The sequence below is a fragment of the Trichosurus vulpecula genome, chromosome 8, assembly GCF_011100635.1.
Source record: "Trichosurus vulpecula isolate mTriVul1 chromosome 8, mTriVul1.pri, whole genome shotgun sequence".
In the NCBI taxonomy this organism is placed as follows: domain Eukaryota; kingdom Metazoa; phylum Chordata; class Mammalia; order Diprotodontia; family Phalangeridae; genus Trichosurus; species Trichosurus vulpecula.
Genome location: NC_050580.1, coordinates 256027301 through 256045864, shown reverse-complemented (window position 1 = coordinate 256045864; position 18564 = coordinate 256027301). Strand labels below are relative to the sequence as shown.

The 18564-nt window shown below is 41.7% G+C and overlaps 1 protein-coding gene across 1 annotated transcript in view; it reads left to right on the top strand.

Annotated features, from left to right (window-relative positions):
- The window catches only part of SLC24A4 (solute carrier family 24 member 4), a 292292-nt gene that overhangs the window by 189230 nt on the left and 84498 nt on the right, over positions 1 to 18564 (top strand). Inside the window, exons 4-8 of the mRNA XM_036735566.1 lie at positions 2474 to 2548; positions 4656 to 4740; positions 10088 to 10191; positions 12479 to 12553; positions 16574 to 16599. Coding sequence (XP_036591461.1) covers positions 2474 to 2548; positions 4656 to 4740; positions 10088 to 10191; positions 12479 to 12553; positions 16574 to 16599 — 365 coding nt within the window. The remainder of the gene's footprint in view (positions 1 to 2473; positions 2549 to 4655; positions 4741 to 10087; positions 10192 to 12478; positions 12554 to 16573; positions 16600 to 18564) is intronic.

Sequence of the window (18564 nt, the reverse complement as noted above, 5' to 3'; positions counted from 1 at the left end):
CATTTTACAGATGAGGAAACTGAGGCAAACAGGGTTAAATGACTTGCCCAGGGTCACACAGCTAGCAAGGGTCTGAGGCTGGATTTGAACTAAGGAAAATGATGTGAACTCAAGTCTCGACTCCAGGCCTGGTGCTCTAACAACTGAGCCACCTGGCTGTCCTGACTGCCCTTTGGGTGATTGACATTATAACGCTGTATTGAGGAGCCAGACTCTGATGACAGCAACAGCTGGCATGAGCATTCATAGGAGCAAACGGTCATAGAAAACTTGATCTTTAATCCAGGGGTTCTTAATCTTGGGTCCGTGGAGTTCCGCAGAGATTTCATGGGGTCATGAACTTGGATGGGGAAAAACGCATGTTTATTTTCATTAACCTTTGTAATCTTATCCGATTTTATGCATTTCAATGCATTTTTCTGAGAAGGGGTCCATAGGTTTCACCTATGGGTGAAACCAAGGGATCTGTGATGCAAAAGATGAACCCCTACTTTTAAAGATGGGTAAACCACAGCCCAGAGAGTAGTCCCTTGCTGTTCAAGGTCACGTAGCTAATTAACGTCAGAGCTGGAATGAGAACCCAGGGTCTCCTGGCTCCTGAGTTTGTACTTTTTCCTGCTGTACCCCCACTACATCCAATTTACATGTCTCCACATATTTTAAACAAGAGAAAAAACCCAATGTCACTTCAAAAAAATATTAGCTCAAGGTTGACTCTTGGAAACCCTAGGACTGAGCTCCAAAGTCTGGAGTTTTTTGGTGACCTGGGAAAACAATACCCTCACTGAGTGCATGAGAAAGGGGGCAAATCAGAATTATGGAGTCTATTTTTTAATTGACCAAAGCTTTTATTACTCCCCTAAACATTTTCTTCCTGGCCCCATAAAGGCTGGTCTCAGATCTTGCTTTTACCAGTCGGATTGCTGGAGTAGATGTTTCCTCCTCAAAGGATAGGGAACTTATGATCTCCTGTGAGAGGAAGCTATTCTCTTCCGACAGTCGAGGATTTTTGCATCAAAAGGTTCTGTCCTAAGGGGTAAGGAAGAAAGTACTCAGAATTAGAGTTCAAATGATTTTAGATATAGCTGTGGTTGAGTCGATTCAATAAACATTGATTAAATTCCTTTTATAAGCAAGTTAGGCGCTGGTGAAACAAGGACAGATTCCCCTCCTCCCCCTTCCTTCCATGTTCAGTCAGATCAGTTTCCCCAAGACACCGAAGAGCTCCTACACTTGGAAGAGACAATATTATATCCCTACCACCATGGACAGGACAATTTTGTCATCAGTGAAAAGGGTTACTCTGTCAGTCAACAAGCATTCTTTGTGGGGTTTTCTTGGCAAAGATGCTGGAATGGTTTGTCATTTCCTTCTCCAGCTCATTTTACAGATGAAGAAACTGAGGAAAACAGGGTTAAGTGACTTGACCAGGGTCACACAGCTAGTAAGTGTCTGAGGCCAGATTGGAACTAAGGAAAATGAGTCTTCCTTTGCTCCAGGTCTGGCACTCTGTCCATTGCACCACCTAGCTGCCCTACAACCACCACCACCATGGACAAGACTGGGGGTTGAGAACCTGTGGCCTCAAGACCACATGTGGCCCTCTAGGTCCTCAAGTGCTGAATCCAAACTTCCCAGAACAAATCCCCTTCATAAAAGGATTTGTTCTGTAAAACTTGGATTCAGTCAAAAGGCTGTACCCAAGGACCCAGAAGGCCACATGTGGCCTCGAGGCTGCAGATTTCCCACTCCTGGACTAGACAATTTCATCGTCAGTAAAATGGGTCAGTCTGTCAATCAACAAACATTTAAGCCATTAAGGGGCTCTCTTTCCAATGAGGGAAACAACATTCCCACAGTTATGTACAAACAGGATCCATATGGAGTTGATTAGAGGCAGTCTCATTGGGAAGGCACTAACACTGGGGATCTAGGAAAGCCCTCCTGCAGAAGATAGAATTTGAGCCTGATTCTTGGATACTTGTACTTCTTTCCTCATGGGATTTTTGGGAGGAAAGACATTTTCAAACCTTCAAGCACTGCACAAATCGGAGATGATAATGATGATGATGATGTCAGTTAAACCCCTTTCAAGTGCCACTTAATTTTAACCCACTCTTAAAATGTGTGGGAACCTTTTGGAAGGAGAGAGCACCTTGAAGAGGAATAATCACTGGATTGAGGGTCAGGAGACCCGAGTTATAGGGCCATCTCTGCCACTTAGCTGTGTGCCCTAAAGTATCCCTTTTCCTTTCAACCTCAATTTTCAACTGTGCTTAAAAAAAAGGGATTGAGAGGATCCCAAAGGCCCCCTCCCCTCTAACAGGCTGTAATTCCTATCTGTATTATAAGCCATTTTCTTGTTCACCTTCCGCTTAGCTTCTGTCCCTAGTTCCTCGGACATTAACTAACTAGCCACATGTTGTCAGTACATGAGTGACCAGGTGATTTCCCTCCTGCTTTTGTTTTTCAGGCCCTTTATATGTTCTATGCCTTGGCTATTGTGTGTGATGACTTCTTTGTTCCATCATTGGAAAAAATCTGTGAGGTAGGTGAAAAGACATTTTGAGTAGTTTGGTGAAATAATTTAAGGGGGAGGGAGTCAGGGAGATAGAGGATTTTAGATGAAAAAACAGAGAAAATCATGACTCAAAATATTTCACGTTCGTATTGTCCAATGGCAATAGACTCTTCTACATAATACTCTTGTGTCATCTGTTCTGGATGGAATTCCTCAGCCTAGAGCTCAGTGTGGTATCTTAGAATGTATTTTTTTTTTCAAATTTTGAAGAATGGCTAGAAATTTAGTAGATTAAGTGGGGTTTGGGGGAGAAAGAGAAGGCAGGATTTCCTCATTCCTAGAATTCCTAGAATTAGGAAACAGCATGAACAAAGACATGGAGGGAGGCAGAGCACAGGGTATGTATGAGAAATAGCAAGTTGCCCCTGGATGGTTGGAACATAGGGTACGTGGAAGGAAATAGCATACAATAAGCTAGAAAGATAGAAAAACACAGTATTAGAAAGAGTCTTGAATGTCACGCTAAGAAGTTTAAACTTTACTCGAGAGGCAGTAGAAAGACATTGAAGGACTTTGAGCTATACATGTGATATGTGTGCAGTGCATTTGCACTTCTACTCATAAGAAAGATTACTCTGGCAGGGGAGGAAGGATGCTACCATTGCCTAGACCCCAAATGGTCTCTGCACACCACTAGACCAGCAGAGTGGACACCGATTACAGGTTGCTCCATCTGGACCAGGGGTGGAGAACCTGAGGCCCCTAGGTCCTCAAGTGCGGCCCTTTTTTTATTCAAAAGGCCACACCCAAGGACCTAGAAGGCCACACATGGCCTCAAAACTGCAGGTACTTCACCCCTGAAATAGACTGAAAAATTCCATCCAGTTCTTATAAGAATAGACATTCAAGCGGTAAGACCTCTACGAACTGATGCAAAGTGAAGCAAGAAGAACCAGGAGACCATTGTGCACAGTGACAGCAGTGATGTAATGATAATCAACTGCAAAAGACTTGGCTATTATGATCAATACAATGTTCCAAGATAATCCCAAAAGACTCTTGATGGAAAAATGCTATCCACCTCCAAAGAGAGAACCGATGAACTTGGAGCACAATTTGAAGTATAACTTTGTAGCTTTATTTTTCTTTTTGCTTTGTTTGGCAATGTGGCTGATATGAAAATATGTTTGACATGATTTCACATGCATAATTGATATCATATTGCTTGCCTTCTCAGTGGATGGGGGAGGGTGGGAGAGAGGGAGAAAATCTGGAACTTAAAATTTGAAAAGAATATTAAAAATAAAGAAAGAATGTAATTGGGAAATATTTGACAAAACAAATAAAATGGAAAGCAAAAAAAAAAGAACAGGTATTCAACAGGATGGGAAGGTGTCTTGATAAATGGATCATAATGTTGGTTTGCCCTAGCCCAGTAAGCCTTCTGGTAAACCCGTTCAGTCTCTAGATAGACAGACAGATAGATAGATAGATAGATAGATAGATAGATAGATAGATAGATAGATAGATGTGTGTGTATGTATCTGTATATGTGTATATATACATATTTGTATATTAATACATATACACATACATGCACATACATTTACATATATGTATATACACATATTCAAGACTTGTCTTTTTAAACTGATAGGGGGTAGTAAGCAATTTCAAAGGCAAGGTGTGTTATAATGAGAGCTGATACTCTGTTATAATGTTGAAAGCACACTGGGCCAGGAGTCAGGAGGCATGGGTTCTAATATTGACCATGTTGCTAACTTGCTGTGTGACCTTGGACACAAGTCATTTCCTCTCTTTGGGGTCTAGTTTCCTCTTCAGTAAAATAAAGGGATCAGCTGAAATGATTTCTAAGATCTCTCCCAGCTGCCAGTTTCTATGCTGCTGGCCTAAGCATTTACCTTAGGCCTCTGGAACCTCTAATGCCGATGCGTTCTGGGCCTTCAGCTGACCCCAGGGCCCAAGGGAGATGGTCAGTTGAATTTCCTTCCTCCCTGGGCAGCTAATGTCCTGTGCTTTCCTGTGCTGTTTCTGAATGTCTCATCACAGGATGTGTCAGTCCCCTGGAAGTCCATGACACAGCTTACTGACCTTATGGGCATATTTGTTTCAGAAACTACACCTGAGTGAAGATGTTGCTGGAGCCACATTTATGGCTGCGGGAAGCTCTACGCCAGAGCTCTTTACTTCTGTCATAGGTAAGAAACCCATCCTCCCCAGGGTTACTGCCTCCAGCGATGTAGGTGTGAGGCCTGGGTCTGCATCTGAGACCCAGCCCCCCTCAACCTCAGTTTCTTCATCTGAAAAATAGAGCTGATGCTGCTTTCCCTGCCTACAAAAGTGCTCTGCAATCCTTAAGGTGCTGTAGAAATGTGAGCTGTTGTTATAGATAGCAGTCTGTGTGTGGTACTGCAGTAGACTAAAGGAAGGGGGTGGTGGGAAGCTAATGTAGTGGAAAGAATGCTGGCCTTGGGGTAAAAAGATTTGGGTTCCAGTCCTGGCCCTGGCATTCCCTGGCTATGTCACCTTCAGGAGGTGATGATGATGATGGTGATGATGATGGTGATGATGATGATGGTGATGATGATGGTGATGATGATGATGCTGATGGTGATGATGATGATGATGGTGGTGATGATGGTGATGGTGGTGATGATGGTGGTGATGATAATGATGATGGTGATGATGATGATGATGGTGATGATGGTGGTGATGATGATGATGATGGTGGTGATGATGATGATGATGGTGATGATGATGATGATGATGATGGTGGTGATGGTGGTGATGATGGTGGTGATGATGATGATGGTGATGGTGATGATGATGATGGTGGTGGTGATGATGGTGATGATGGTGATGATGATGATGATGATGATGATGGTGATGGTGATGATGATGGTGGTGATGATGATGATGGTGGTGGTGATGATGATGATGGTGGTGATGGTGGTGATGATGATGGTGATGGTGATGATGGTGGTGATGATGGTGATGATGATGATGGTGGTGATGATGGTGATGATGATGAGGGTGATGATGATGGTGGTGGTGATGATGATGATGGTGGTGATGGTGGTGATGATGATAATGATGATGGTGATGATGATGATGATGGTGGTGGTGATGGTGATGATGACAATGATGATGGCGGTGATGGTGATGATGGTGGGGATGGTGATGATGGTGATGGTGATGGTGATGCTGATGCTGATGATGATGATAATTGCTAATATTAACATAATATTTACTACGTGCCAGGCAATTTGTAAAGGTTATCTCCTTAGATCTCTACCACAACTCTGAGAGCTAGATACTCTTATCTCCATTTTACAGATGGGCAAACAGGGTTTTAAGCGACTTGCCCAGAGTCCCATAGTAAGTACCTGAGGCCATATTTGAACTCAGTTCTCCCTAACTCCAGGCTGGGCTCTCTAACCCTTGTGGCTGTCCAATGAGTAAGTCTCCTTTAACTTCTCAAGATTCACAGTTTCCTCTTCCATATAGTGGGACTAGTAAGGCCTGCCCTGCCTACCTCAGTGATTTATTATAAGGATTGAATTAGATAATGCATAACAAGTGATTGATAACCACAAAGTGCTTTATGAGCTTAAGATGTTATCACAGGATCTCTGCCTTTGGAACAGAAGGTCTTAACTTGCAATCCACTGACTCCTCAAGGAGTCCACAGATAGATTTTAGGAGTTTCATGAAGCTGTATGGAAGGAAAAAAATTACCTTTTTGTTTTCAATAACCTATGGTTTTCTTTGTAATCCTTTGTATTTAACGTTTGAAACATTATCCTCAGAAGGGGTCAGTAGGCTTCACCAGAATACCAAAGAGATCCATGACACAAAAAAAGTTAAGAACTCCTGCTCTGGAGCATCTTCTAAAATGTAACAGACTCTTGTCCCTCTGGAGCAGCTGAAGCACAGGCCTCTCTTTTTTGACAGAAGGGTGAGCTCTGTGACCTGTTAAGTCCAACCTATTCATGCTTCTTTTCCTAATTCTGCCCCTCATTCAAAGTCTCAGACATTTACCACCTCCAACTCAGTTTTCTCATCTACAAAAATGAGGTGAAATGGCAAACCTGATTACAACCTCATAAGAATAGTGTGGTGGCAGATAAGGATAGCCTCCTATATTCATAGTCTTCTTTGGAGGCAGCTGATGGTGTATTGGGTGTAACATTGGGGCTGGAGTCAGGAAGACCTGAGTTCAAATCCAGCCTCAGATACTTACTAGTTGTGTGACCTTGAACAAGCCATTTAACCTCTGGCCCAGTTTTTCCCCTATAAAATGGGGCTGATGATAACATCGACCTCCTAGAGTTGCTGTGTGGATCCAATGAGATAATGCTTGTAAGGTGCTTAGCACAGTACCTGCCACATAGCAGGTACTATCTAAATGCTAGTGATCACAGTGATTTTGTATACCTTACCTTGGGTCATTGTTAAGAAGAGTGCTTTATAAGGAGATTGATAAAGAAAACATGGCAGCACAGTAGATGGTTTAGTGGGATAACAGATGGACAGCCCACATTCTTCCTTGGCACCCACACAATGTCAAGAGAACTGGAGGGGGACCCCCCACCAAATGCATTGGATGGACTCCTTGTGGCAAACTTAAGGAAGGATGTGGATGAGAACTGAGCGGGATGGGTAGGCATAGATGGTTCATGATCTGCACTATTAGAGGGAATCCTTACTTTGATTATAAATCCTTTGGAGTACTCAGACTGGAATAAAGGAGGATCTCATCATAAAGCTGTCGAAAACCAATGCTACGGGTTTCCTATGTCATGGTAAGGGATGCAACTCATCATGGCTTGGACTGATAATAATAGCTACAGGCAACTGGGTGGTTCATTGGGTAGAGTGCTGGGCCTGGAATCAGGAAGATTCATCTTCCCGAGTTCAAATCCAGCCTCAGACACTTACTGGCTGTGTGACACTTAACCCTGTTTGCCTCAGTTTCCTTGTCTATAAAATGAGCTGGAGAAGGAAATGGCAAACCACTCCAGTATCTTTGCCAAGAAAACCCCAAATGGGAGCATGAAGAGTCAGACACAACTGAAAACGACTCAAAACAAACATCAAAATAATAGCTAATATTTCTATAGCACTTAGTATGCGCCAGGGACTGTGCTAAGTGCCTTACAATTACTATCTCATTTAATTCTCACAGCAACCCCAGCAGGTGGGTGCTATTACTGTCTACATGTTACAGAGGATGAAACAAAGGGACTTTACATTTGTCAGTATGCTCGATTCTGGCCTTGAGCATAGCCTGATCTGTGTGCTAGGGGTTACCACCCACACATCCTAAGTTATGACTCCACAAGTTATGACATCATACACTATGGTTCCCACACTCTCCAGATTCCATGTCTTTGCTCATACTGTTGTTCTCCACGCACGGAGTGTCCTCCCTCCCCCTCTTTTCCAGTGGAATCCCCTTCTGTTCTTTGTACGTCTTCTTTCATGAAGCCTCCCTTACTTAATCCTCACTCTCAATAATTATATTTCTCCTCCCCCCAATTTAATTTAGTACTTAGTTTTATAACTTTACAATACAGTTAGCATGTAATAATATATCTTACAGCTGCCACTGGTCTGATTCATGAAGTTCCATGGGAGAAGGAACCACATCTTTCCTTAATATTGTATTTTTCCCCAATACCTGGCACATGCTCTACTGTGATTAGCTATTTCGTAAATATTTATTGAATGAATAAAGGAACATTGTGCTGAATGCCAGGAGAAAATTAAAAGTGAATGAGAACAAGTACCAACCCTCAAGGAGCGTACAATTCCTGGCTTTGCCAGAATAATTGATGGGCCAGATCCATTCTCATTGGATACTTTGAGAGGACTAATAAATTTGTTCTAGGCCCTTAAAAAATTTACCGGCTATCTATGCCCTTAGTAAATAATTTTCTGAATGGTTGTCTAGTCTAGAATTTTTCCTATAACGTATCCTATAAAGTCACCAGATTTTTAAGTACTAGAGAAATACTTATGAGGTACAAATTGATTTTTATACTTAGATCTCTAAAATGTCTATTGCACACTCTTGTCATAAGAAATTGAACCTCCTGGATGTTAGGGTCTTGACCAGCAAGTTGCCCTATCTCAGTACACAATGATGAGGCAGGAGCCAAGATGGATATAACTCCAATTTATTGGCAGACATTATCCAGTTTTATAGGGTTTTACACTACGTAAGCAGAAGCAGGTGTTCAAGGGGTAAGGGGATGAGAGCATGGGAAAATCGATATCTGGTGGGAAGAATCTGGATTATTGTAAACTATGTTGCCTACAAGCGTATGGGAAAACTAGGGCTGTGGTAAGGTGGTTTCCATAGGAGTATGGGAACAGAAGGGGAGTGCTATTCTACAGTAACAGGGAAGGCTGGGAACAGGAGGGGAGTGCTGTTTCTACAGTATCTAAAGAGGCATGGGAAGGCTTGGGCAGGATACAAACTGGTATCACTACTGTATGAGCTATGTGAGGCACGGGGCAGGATGCCCTTGTAAAGTATCCAAGAAGTTCCCATTAATTAAAGTGTGTTTGTGTTAGGCACTGGTTCAAGAGCATTCGGTAATGGTCAACTGGATTCCTCCTACTGGGCTTGTGAGTGAATGGACTCTGCCTGCATGAGAAAGAATGGCTATCAGAGCAAGAGGGGGGTGCTGTTAAGGGGGGCTGTTAGGGACAGAAGTCTTTCCTCCAGGCGCCTACTGTTCCAACTCCTACTAAGCCTGTCTGGTTTTACCCAGGAAACAGGCCAAGCACTAGGGTCCGAGCAGCCCCGGGGTCGGCACTAGCTCCCTACACTGGAGCTGCTAGATGGCTTGATGGATAAAGCTCTGAAATCAGAAGGAGCTCAATTCAAATCCTGGCCTCAGACACTTACTAGCTATGTGACCCTGAACAAGTCACTTAACCTGGATCACCCTCCAAAAAAAGAAAAAGAAATTCTTCCTCCCTCTACATGTTCCCTATCCTTCTCCCTTGCTTGCTGTGTTTCATTGAGAAACATGCAATAAATAATTCTGGGTTTGGTAAAAACACAAAGCAGCCAGACAAATCAAAACAAATTCAGAAAAAGCAAAGATAACAGAAAGAACATCTGATTTGGAGTCAGATAACCCGGGTTCAAGTTCTGACTCCATCACTCACTAACTTGTGACAAACAAATCGTTTTCTCTCCCTGGGGCTCAGATTCTTTCTGAAACGGAGGAATCGGATATGATTGTCTCTAAGGTCCTTTTGAGCTCTGATCTTCTTTGTTCGAAAGTCCCTTCTGCTCTAGTGTTCTATAATCCCGTATCATCACTGCCCCTTCTTCGCTGTTTTGAATAAACATTGCTCATCCATTGGACACAAGAGATTCTCAGCCCATGCCACTGCCCGATGGAAACTGACAACGCACAGCCTAGTTACAAGGGTGATGGAGAAAACACATGCGTTCCCACAACCCCCAGCACATAGAGGGCGGTGCAGGTGGCTCATCTCTCTCTGCCTTTCTCTTTTTTTCAGGTGTATTCATCACACATGGAGATGTAGGGGTTGGCACTATCGTTGGTTCTGCTGTTTTCAACATTTTATGTATAATTGGAGTCTGTGGATTGTTTGCGGGACAGGTCAGTGACTGTCCACACATCCTATTGTTCACAGTCTGCATTTCATTAGGATTAGTTTATGGGACCTTTAACCTTTGAGCTAAGCGTGCTATATCGGAAAGAAAATATATTGAGAGTACAGAGACTTGGGGCAGCTAGCTGGCACAATGGATAGAGCCTGGAGTCTGAAGGATTCATTTTCCTGAGTTCAAATCTGGCCTCAGACACTCACTAGCTGTGTGACCTGGGCAAGTCACTTGACTCTGTTTGCCTCAGTTTCCTCATCTGTAAAATGAGCTGAAGAAGAAATGGCAAAACACTACAATATCTTTGCCAAGAAAATCCCAAATGGAGTCACAAACTGAACAACAATAGAGACTTGAATTCTAGACCAGGTTTTTCTACAAACTAACTGTGTGAATATTTGTGTAAGTTTTTCATTTCTCTAGACTTCAGCTTCCTTGATCTGCAAAAAGTAGAGGAGTGGGGTGGGGGGGGATGCCTTGAATGGATGACCTCTAAAGTCCTTTCCAGTTTTAATATTCTAGAGTTCTTTCCTTCAGATCTTCCTAAAAAAGAGACTTCTCTCTTTGTTCAGATCCTTGTCCATTTTTTAAAGCTAATTTTTAAAAATCTATGATTTCCCTGGTGTGGACATTCTCTCCACTAATGTATATCACAAATATCACCGTATCTTAATAGACAATTTCATGAATTTCTACGGCCAAAAAAAAATTGTCTATAACTCAAGCAACTACTTCAGTACTTAGACTCCCGTGACTATCAAAATCTCCTGGGTATGCAGTGAGGATGTTATTGGGATCCATCAATGGGCTGGAGGGAATTGCACAAAGTTTATTTACTCTTCCTTCAGGGAATCCTCATATATCACAGTTCAACTTTTCTCATGGCCGACATCTGAATATATTCCAACTTGTCAATGCCCTTCCTAAAACATGGTCTTCCAAAGTGAACACAGAAATCCATTTGCAATCTAGTCAAGATAGGACACAGTGGAACTTTCACTCTGGATGCTATAATTCTGTTAATACAGCTTAACATCACATTTGCTCTTTTGCCTTCTGACTCATATTGAGCTTACAGTCTCCTAAAACAGGTCTTTTTCACATGAACTCCTTTCTAGCTATGACTCCCACACTCAGTACTCATACAGTTGATTTTTTGAACCCAAGTATAGGACTTTACATTTAACCCTATTAAATCCTGTTATGTTAGCCTCCTCTAACAAAGAAACTATATCGTATTGTATCATCCCATCCTTGTCCTCCTAAGTAGTATCTATGTAAGCAATAACTACTGTTTATAGCAGTCCAGGGATGAATAGTTTATTTTGAATTGCTTTGGGATATATTTCCCTCCACTCATTCCTGCCCGATAGGATCCCAGATTGTGCTCACTCCTAATTACCCAGCTCTTTGTAGCGCATCAGAGTCATTAAGAAAGATACAGAAAATAGACTTACAAAACAGGGTTGTCCTCATTCGTTCATTCAACAAACCTTTGAACATCTACTATCCTGTCCCAGTTCAGTTAAATTCAATAAGCATTTTCTAAATGCTTACATGATGAGTTCTATGCCTTAGAAAATAGGGTCCTTTCTACTCTGAATTTAAAGGGATTGAGATGATCTGGAGACATGTCCTGTCTCTGCCACTTACTAGCTATGTGACTCTTGGATGAGTCATTTACCCTCCCTCAATACCAATTCCCTCCATCCTAAAATGAAGGTAATGACATTTATACTACTAACCTCACAGAGTTGCTGGGCAATGAAATGGTGTAAATGAAGTGATTTGTAACTGCAAAACAGTATAGAAATGCAAGTTATCATTATGGTTATTCTAGAACAATCTATTCAGTGAACCTATGAGAGGGGAAGAGACCAGAGTAACACTCAGGTGCTGCACATGACACATTGTTGAGATGGCAAACACTTGGGGCTGGGAACACGCTTATCCCCGGAGCAATCTGCTTACTCTCCAGAGCTTGGGATTTCAATACTTAAAGAAATAGATGGCTTTTGTGGAAAACCACTTATGAATATTACTCGGTTTCACTTCATTCCCCAAATAAAATAAAGAGAAAAGGCACGCTTTGAAGACTAGTAGCTAAGCTCATTTTGCTCTTGTGAGAGGCAGGACTAAAATGGTATCTGTGAGACATGTGGCTTCCCCCCTGAATACTGGACCGGTTCTAATTATGTAAATAAAAACCTTTTCATGCATCCTCTCCTGTCCCCCTACTAAACAAGGGACTGTGGAGTAGCTAACATCTCCTCATTTTCCAGGTGGTCCATCTGACGTGGTGGGCAGTGTTCAGGGATTCTGTATACTACACCCTGTCTGTCGTCGTCCTCATTGCGGTGAGTTTCTCTCTCTCTATTCTAAGCTTTGGTTTCACCAGTGGCCTAAGTTAACAGGCTTTGATGGGATTTATTTACCTTAATATTTGAAGGGCAGGTGGTTTCATTGTCAAGAGTTCTCCCTTCACTAATGAGGAGAACAGTTCTTCTTCTTGCTTAGTAGATGGTTTTTGAGATTGGCTATGATCCAAAAATCTATTATCCTATGTCTGTACTCTACATATTTACCAGTGATATTTCTCAGATGATTGAGAGGCCTTCCAGATCTTGTGTGCCTTTGGCATAACCTTTAAGAATCCAAGATCTCCTCCCTATCATGATGAGACATTGCAGAAGGACTTCAGCAGAACCTAGGAAACATAAAGTAAGAAAGAAAAATTGGGCATTCCACCAATCACAGTTACATTTTATACGTGTCAGTGACCACTGACAACCTTCTCCATTAGAAGAAATAACGTTTTCCATATTCAGGGGTCATTGTCCAGCCACATCAGCCATCCAAAACACAATGGAAAACCTAGCAGGAAGCAAACAACAAAAAATAGTCATCTTCCAAGGAACAAAAAGAGATGTCAAAAAGTTCACATACTCTTCTCATAGATTACCCCTCACCTGGAGTTTATTGACTCTTACTTTACAGATGATTCTCTCAGAATGTTATTCCATTTCCGTAAGCAGATTAGAAAAACTAGAGGGACTATAAGAGGCAGGAAGAAGTAATAGAGGAGGTTGAAAAATTATAAAAAGCAGGCATAACTCAAAAATCACAGACACTTGGAACCACTTATTGGAAGAGCATACAGCCCAAAACCACAGTGGTCCCTGAGGGCATCGCTAGATTACAGCATCGTGTGATTGATGTCCTAATGGTAGTCCTGAGTGATAATCATCAAAAATAATTGAATATGTCCATCATCTTCTGCTTAAGCAGGAAAGGAAATATATAAAGTATTTATTTACTTATTTGTTTGCTTGGCTTTGAGACTGGGTCTCTCTGTTTCACCCAGGCTGGAAGTTCAGGGGCCACTCACAGGCCCTGTCCCACTGCTAATGGTGTGGGAACTTTGACCTGCCCATTTCCAACCTGGACCATATCATCTGTCTTTAGACAACCTGGTGTCCCACTGCCAGAGGCTCACCATATTAATGCTGAACTTATTGTGGAGACTCGATAAATTGAGCCCACTGCAGCATGGAAAACTATCCAGCGAAACAGACCCACTAGCCTTAGCCTCCCTGGTAGCAGGGATTACAGGAGTATGCCACTATACCTGGCATGTGATTTATTTTAGAAAGATTTCCATCCTAAATGCTTAAAATAAAATTTTGACTATCGAAAGGATAAATTTCAATTACCTGGAAATGTTAGTTCTGTTAGACAGCTCATTCCTGAAAATGCGAGGTAAATGAAGCATCATGATTTTGAGATCATGAAAGGACCAGGAGTCCCTTAAGCTTAAAAGTTAATTGTATGCCCAATATTGGCACCTATGAAACAAAATGGTAGACACAGAAAGTAAGATAATCTCATCTATAAGAAACTAGTCCAGGGGGCAGCTAGATGGTGCAGTGAATAAAGCACCTGGAGTCAGGAGGACCTGAGTTCACATCCGGCCTGAGACACTTGACTAGCTGTGTGACCTTGGGCAAGTCACTTAACCCCAATTGCCCTGCCAAAAACAAACAAACAAAGAAACTAGTCCTGAAAGTCAGTTCACAAGCATTTAATAGGTGTTTACTATGTACCAAGTTGGGGATACAAAGAAAGGTAAAAACACATCCTGCCTTCAAGGAGCTAACATTCTAATGGGGGAGAAAACATATAAATAATGAGAGACATAAAAGATATATACAGAGTAAATGCAAGGTGGCTTCAGAAGAGAATATTCTAGTACTGAAATGACTGGGAAAGGCCTCCTGGAGAAAACGGCATTTGAGCTGACTCTTGAAGGAAGCCAAGGAAACTAAAAAGTGGGCATGACGAGGATGAGCATTCTAGAAATGGGAAAAAGTCAATGCAAAGACACAGAGTTGGGGAGACGAAGTTATGTTCAAGGAGTAGCATGTAGTCCATTATAGCTGGGACATAGAGTGTGTGGAGGAGAATAAAGAGTAAGAAGCCTAGAAAGGCTGGGGACAGTATGGTACAATGCAAAGAGTCACATATATGAGTCAAAAGTCCTGGGTTTGAATCCTGGCTCTGCTGTATAATGTATACTGCACAATGTACAGGCTCTCCCTGCATAATATAATCTGTAAAATGAGGAACTCCAACCCCGGATCTTTTCAAGTTGCTAAGAACTGTCAGGGCTTATATTCATCATACTCAAGCACCCAGAGCCTATGGGGAAGTTTAATAGGACCGGAAATAGTTAAGATGCCTTTAGCTCTAAGTCAGATTGTCCTTAGTAATAAAGCCCAGTAAACCAAATTATAAACCATAGTCCCAGCCGCCCATTGTTGTAGAGGCCACAGGAGCAGGTAGCCATGTGGGACCCATCAATAGGGAGATGCTATCTCCAGCTTGTACTCGCTCAGCTATTATCCCTAAAATCGTAGGTTATTAGGCCTTTACTAAAGAGAAGTGCTTCTCTGGGAGTCACTGCCAGGAAGACTGCATGTGTACCCCAGGCCTCCCAACAGTTTGAAATACTACACCAGCCAACCTTGAAGGAAGGGATGGTACATTTTTCTCTTGGCGTTTTCTGAGGGTCGTTTATTTTGTTTTGTTTATGTAGGTAGCAGGATGTAGTGGAAGGAGCCTTGGACTTGTGGTCAAAAGATTAAGGTTCTGGTTCTGACTGTGATTTTTTTGGCAAATCTTCAAATTTCTTGGTGCCTCAGTTTGCTAATCTGCAGAATGACAGAGTTGGATTAGGTGACCGCTAAAGTCCCTTCTAGGGCTAACATTCTATGATTCTTTTAAAACAAACTCAACTAACTTTTCTTTTTTGTGGTTTTTAATATTTTTTGTATCCCCTTGAGCATAGTAGGCACTTAATGACTATCACTTTGTCGATTTTCTTTCTTTCTTTTTTTGTAACTTCATGGGGTGTTTGGTTGTTTTTTTTTTAATCTCTGTTCATGCTCAAACAAGAACAAAAGCTTTCTTGCCAACCACAGCAGATCTGTGAGCTACAGCAATGTCCTAATTATTTATTTTGCATGTAAAATAATGGAATTGGGCTGCATTTTACACATCCTACTGCCGTCCCAAGTTTCTTGTAGGGCCATTTAGCATAGCTGTAGAACTGGGAATCGATAATAGCTACTAATCGTTAAAATTTAGAGAGCAGTGGTTCTCAAAGTGTAGTCTGGGGACCCTGGGGTGTTCCTGAGACCCTTTCAAGGGGTCTGTGAGGTCAAAACTGTTTTCAGAATAATACCAAGATGTTTTAATTTCTACTAAGGTAAATGTCAATACATATACCCACATAAACAAAAACAAAACGTCTTTGCGGAAGGGTGCAGGGGGTATAGCTCATGTCCATGAGTAAATTTGAAAGGTCTCTTGAGCCCATAAAGTTTGAGAATCATCGATAGAGAGAATTAAGGTCTGAATTCTACGGGCTAAGTGGAAATGGCCAGATGACAGTCTGGGAAATGCACAAAAATGACCAAACGTGAACAGTACCTATCAGATGAGGGAGAAGGAGTCTGTATGATCCCTAAGGTTTCTTATAGCTCTAACATTCTATATTCCATCCCTTACAATGTGACTTTGAACCTGGTCCTTCCCGAGCCTCCATTTCCCCATCTGGAAAATGAAAGGACTTGGATGAGATGATCTCTAAGTTCAGCATGAGTTCTACCTCTCTAATGAGAAGACAGGAACAAATTAATGCCAAATTCCCTTCCAGCACCACCAACATCCTCTATTCTTACATTCTATGCTCTAAACTCCTTTCCAAATCCAACATCCTACAAGTCTGAGATTCCCCACATACCTGTATAATCTGCGTCATCATTTATTTTATGGTAACGAGTGGATTTTTTTCCATCTGTTTCTTTGCCTTCCAGTTCATCTATGATGAGGAAATTGTGTGGTAAGTTTTTTGTTTGCTTTTAGCTGTAGTGTATCTCTTTTCTGTGTTCCTCCTTTGCTAGTGTCTAGGATCCCTTGTTAATTCAATAAATCTCTGCTCTTGGATAAACACTATAAACTCAGCAAAGTCCTTTCTGAAAACAAAAGCTGTGCTATGGTAAATAATCACGCCTTTATTCTTTTTTTTCCAAATAGAAATCATATTCTTTAATACCAGCTCCTTTTTTTTTTTAGTAGGACCTGGTACTATTCAGGGCACTCTTCAAGTGCTTAAGAAATATTCTTAGAAGGCAATTCAGAATCTGCACATTCTATAAGATAAAATTTTAGGAAGAATAGTGATTAGGCCAATTGGCTAAGAAAACCCAGCTCGCCATCATAATAATATAATATAATAGAAAGGGCATTGAGCAGGCGGTCAAGATGAAACTATCCTACAGTGATAATAATAAATAATGATAATAATAACTAACACTTACATGGCCCTTTACAAATACTATCTCATCTTACCTTTATGATAGCTCTGGGAATCAGGTGCTATTACCATTTCCATTTTACAGATGAGGACTCTGTGATAATACAAAGGTTAGGTGACTTGCCCAGGGTCACACAGCCAGTAAGTGTCTGAGGCTAGATTTGAATTCGGGTCTTCTTGACTCCAGGTCCCATGTTCTATCCACTGCACCACCTAGCTGCCTTATGTTAACATTGGAAGGTTTGCAAAGCATTTTCCTCCCAACTCCTATGAGATAAGTAGGGCAAATTTCATCCCTCCTGTTTTTTGGATGAGGAAACTTAAGCCCAGAGATGTTAAATGATTTTCCCGGGATCACAAAGAAAGTAGATGATAGAGCTGGACATTGAAACCAGGTCTTCTGACTCTAGATCCAGCGCCCTTTCAATTACACCATGTTACTTCTAAGACTATATGTTGAAGAAAAGGTGTAGACCTGTGTTGGCAGACACAGTTCACTCATCTGAACATTTCCTGTACCAGTGAAATCATAGGTTCATTACCTGTCCTCACCATGTCTTGAGGGTTCTAAGAGACAGAAGCAAGTTCTGGAAGGTCACAGTTTGCCTCTCAGGTCTATCGCTAACCATCTGTATGATCATGAGAAAGCCACTTCTCATGGAACCTCAGTTTCAGATCTTTGAAATTACTGGTAAATGGCCTCTATGTCCCTTCCAGCTCTAACATCCTATGTTCTGTGTTAGCAAAGGAAGGATTTTTGCCTTTTTCAGCGGTCTACTATAAGAGAACATAATTTTACGTCTGACCTGTCTGAGAAAGGGTATTTCTTGAAATCCACATCATAAACATCTCCCCCCATGGAAACTAGTGCATTTCCATTTTATATCGACTAATCGTCATGACCATTTCTGGGAATTTGAGCCCCAACTTGTCATTTAGCATGGGCCCCTACAGCAAGACTATTGTAGATCTGATCCACACCCCAGAATCTTCAGATAATCAGTGTCCCTTTTCAAGGTTGGATTAGGAAAAGAGGGAAATTGGTAGAGAATCTAACCTGACTCCTGAGCCAACTCTTGGATCTACCTTAGAAGACAATTTTAGGTCCTCCTTTCCTTCACACTCCACCCTAATTCCAGACAGATTGGAGAGCTTCATGGGGTTTCCAATAGCCTGGAGTTTAAAGAAACCTTGAAGTCAGTATCTTTGCTAAAGGTGAGGAGAAAGAAAAACCCTCAAGTCTCCTTTTCCCTTCTCCTACCCCTACTCCCAGGAGGTGTTATCTCCAAGATAAAGATGATTAACCCTCTTTGAAAGACTAGAGTCTTGAGTAAGTCCCACAGTGTGAACAGTTTGGGCTCATATCCCAGAAACACTCTTGGGGTTCTGAGGTATTAGCAAAAGATTATGTAGCTGACTGGCTAAATGCCAGGAAGTAATACTACCATTCTCAATTCTGAATTAACCTAGATTCCTTATTGAGTGGCAGTG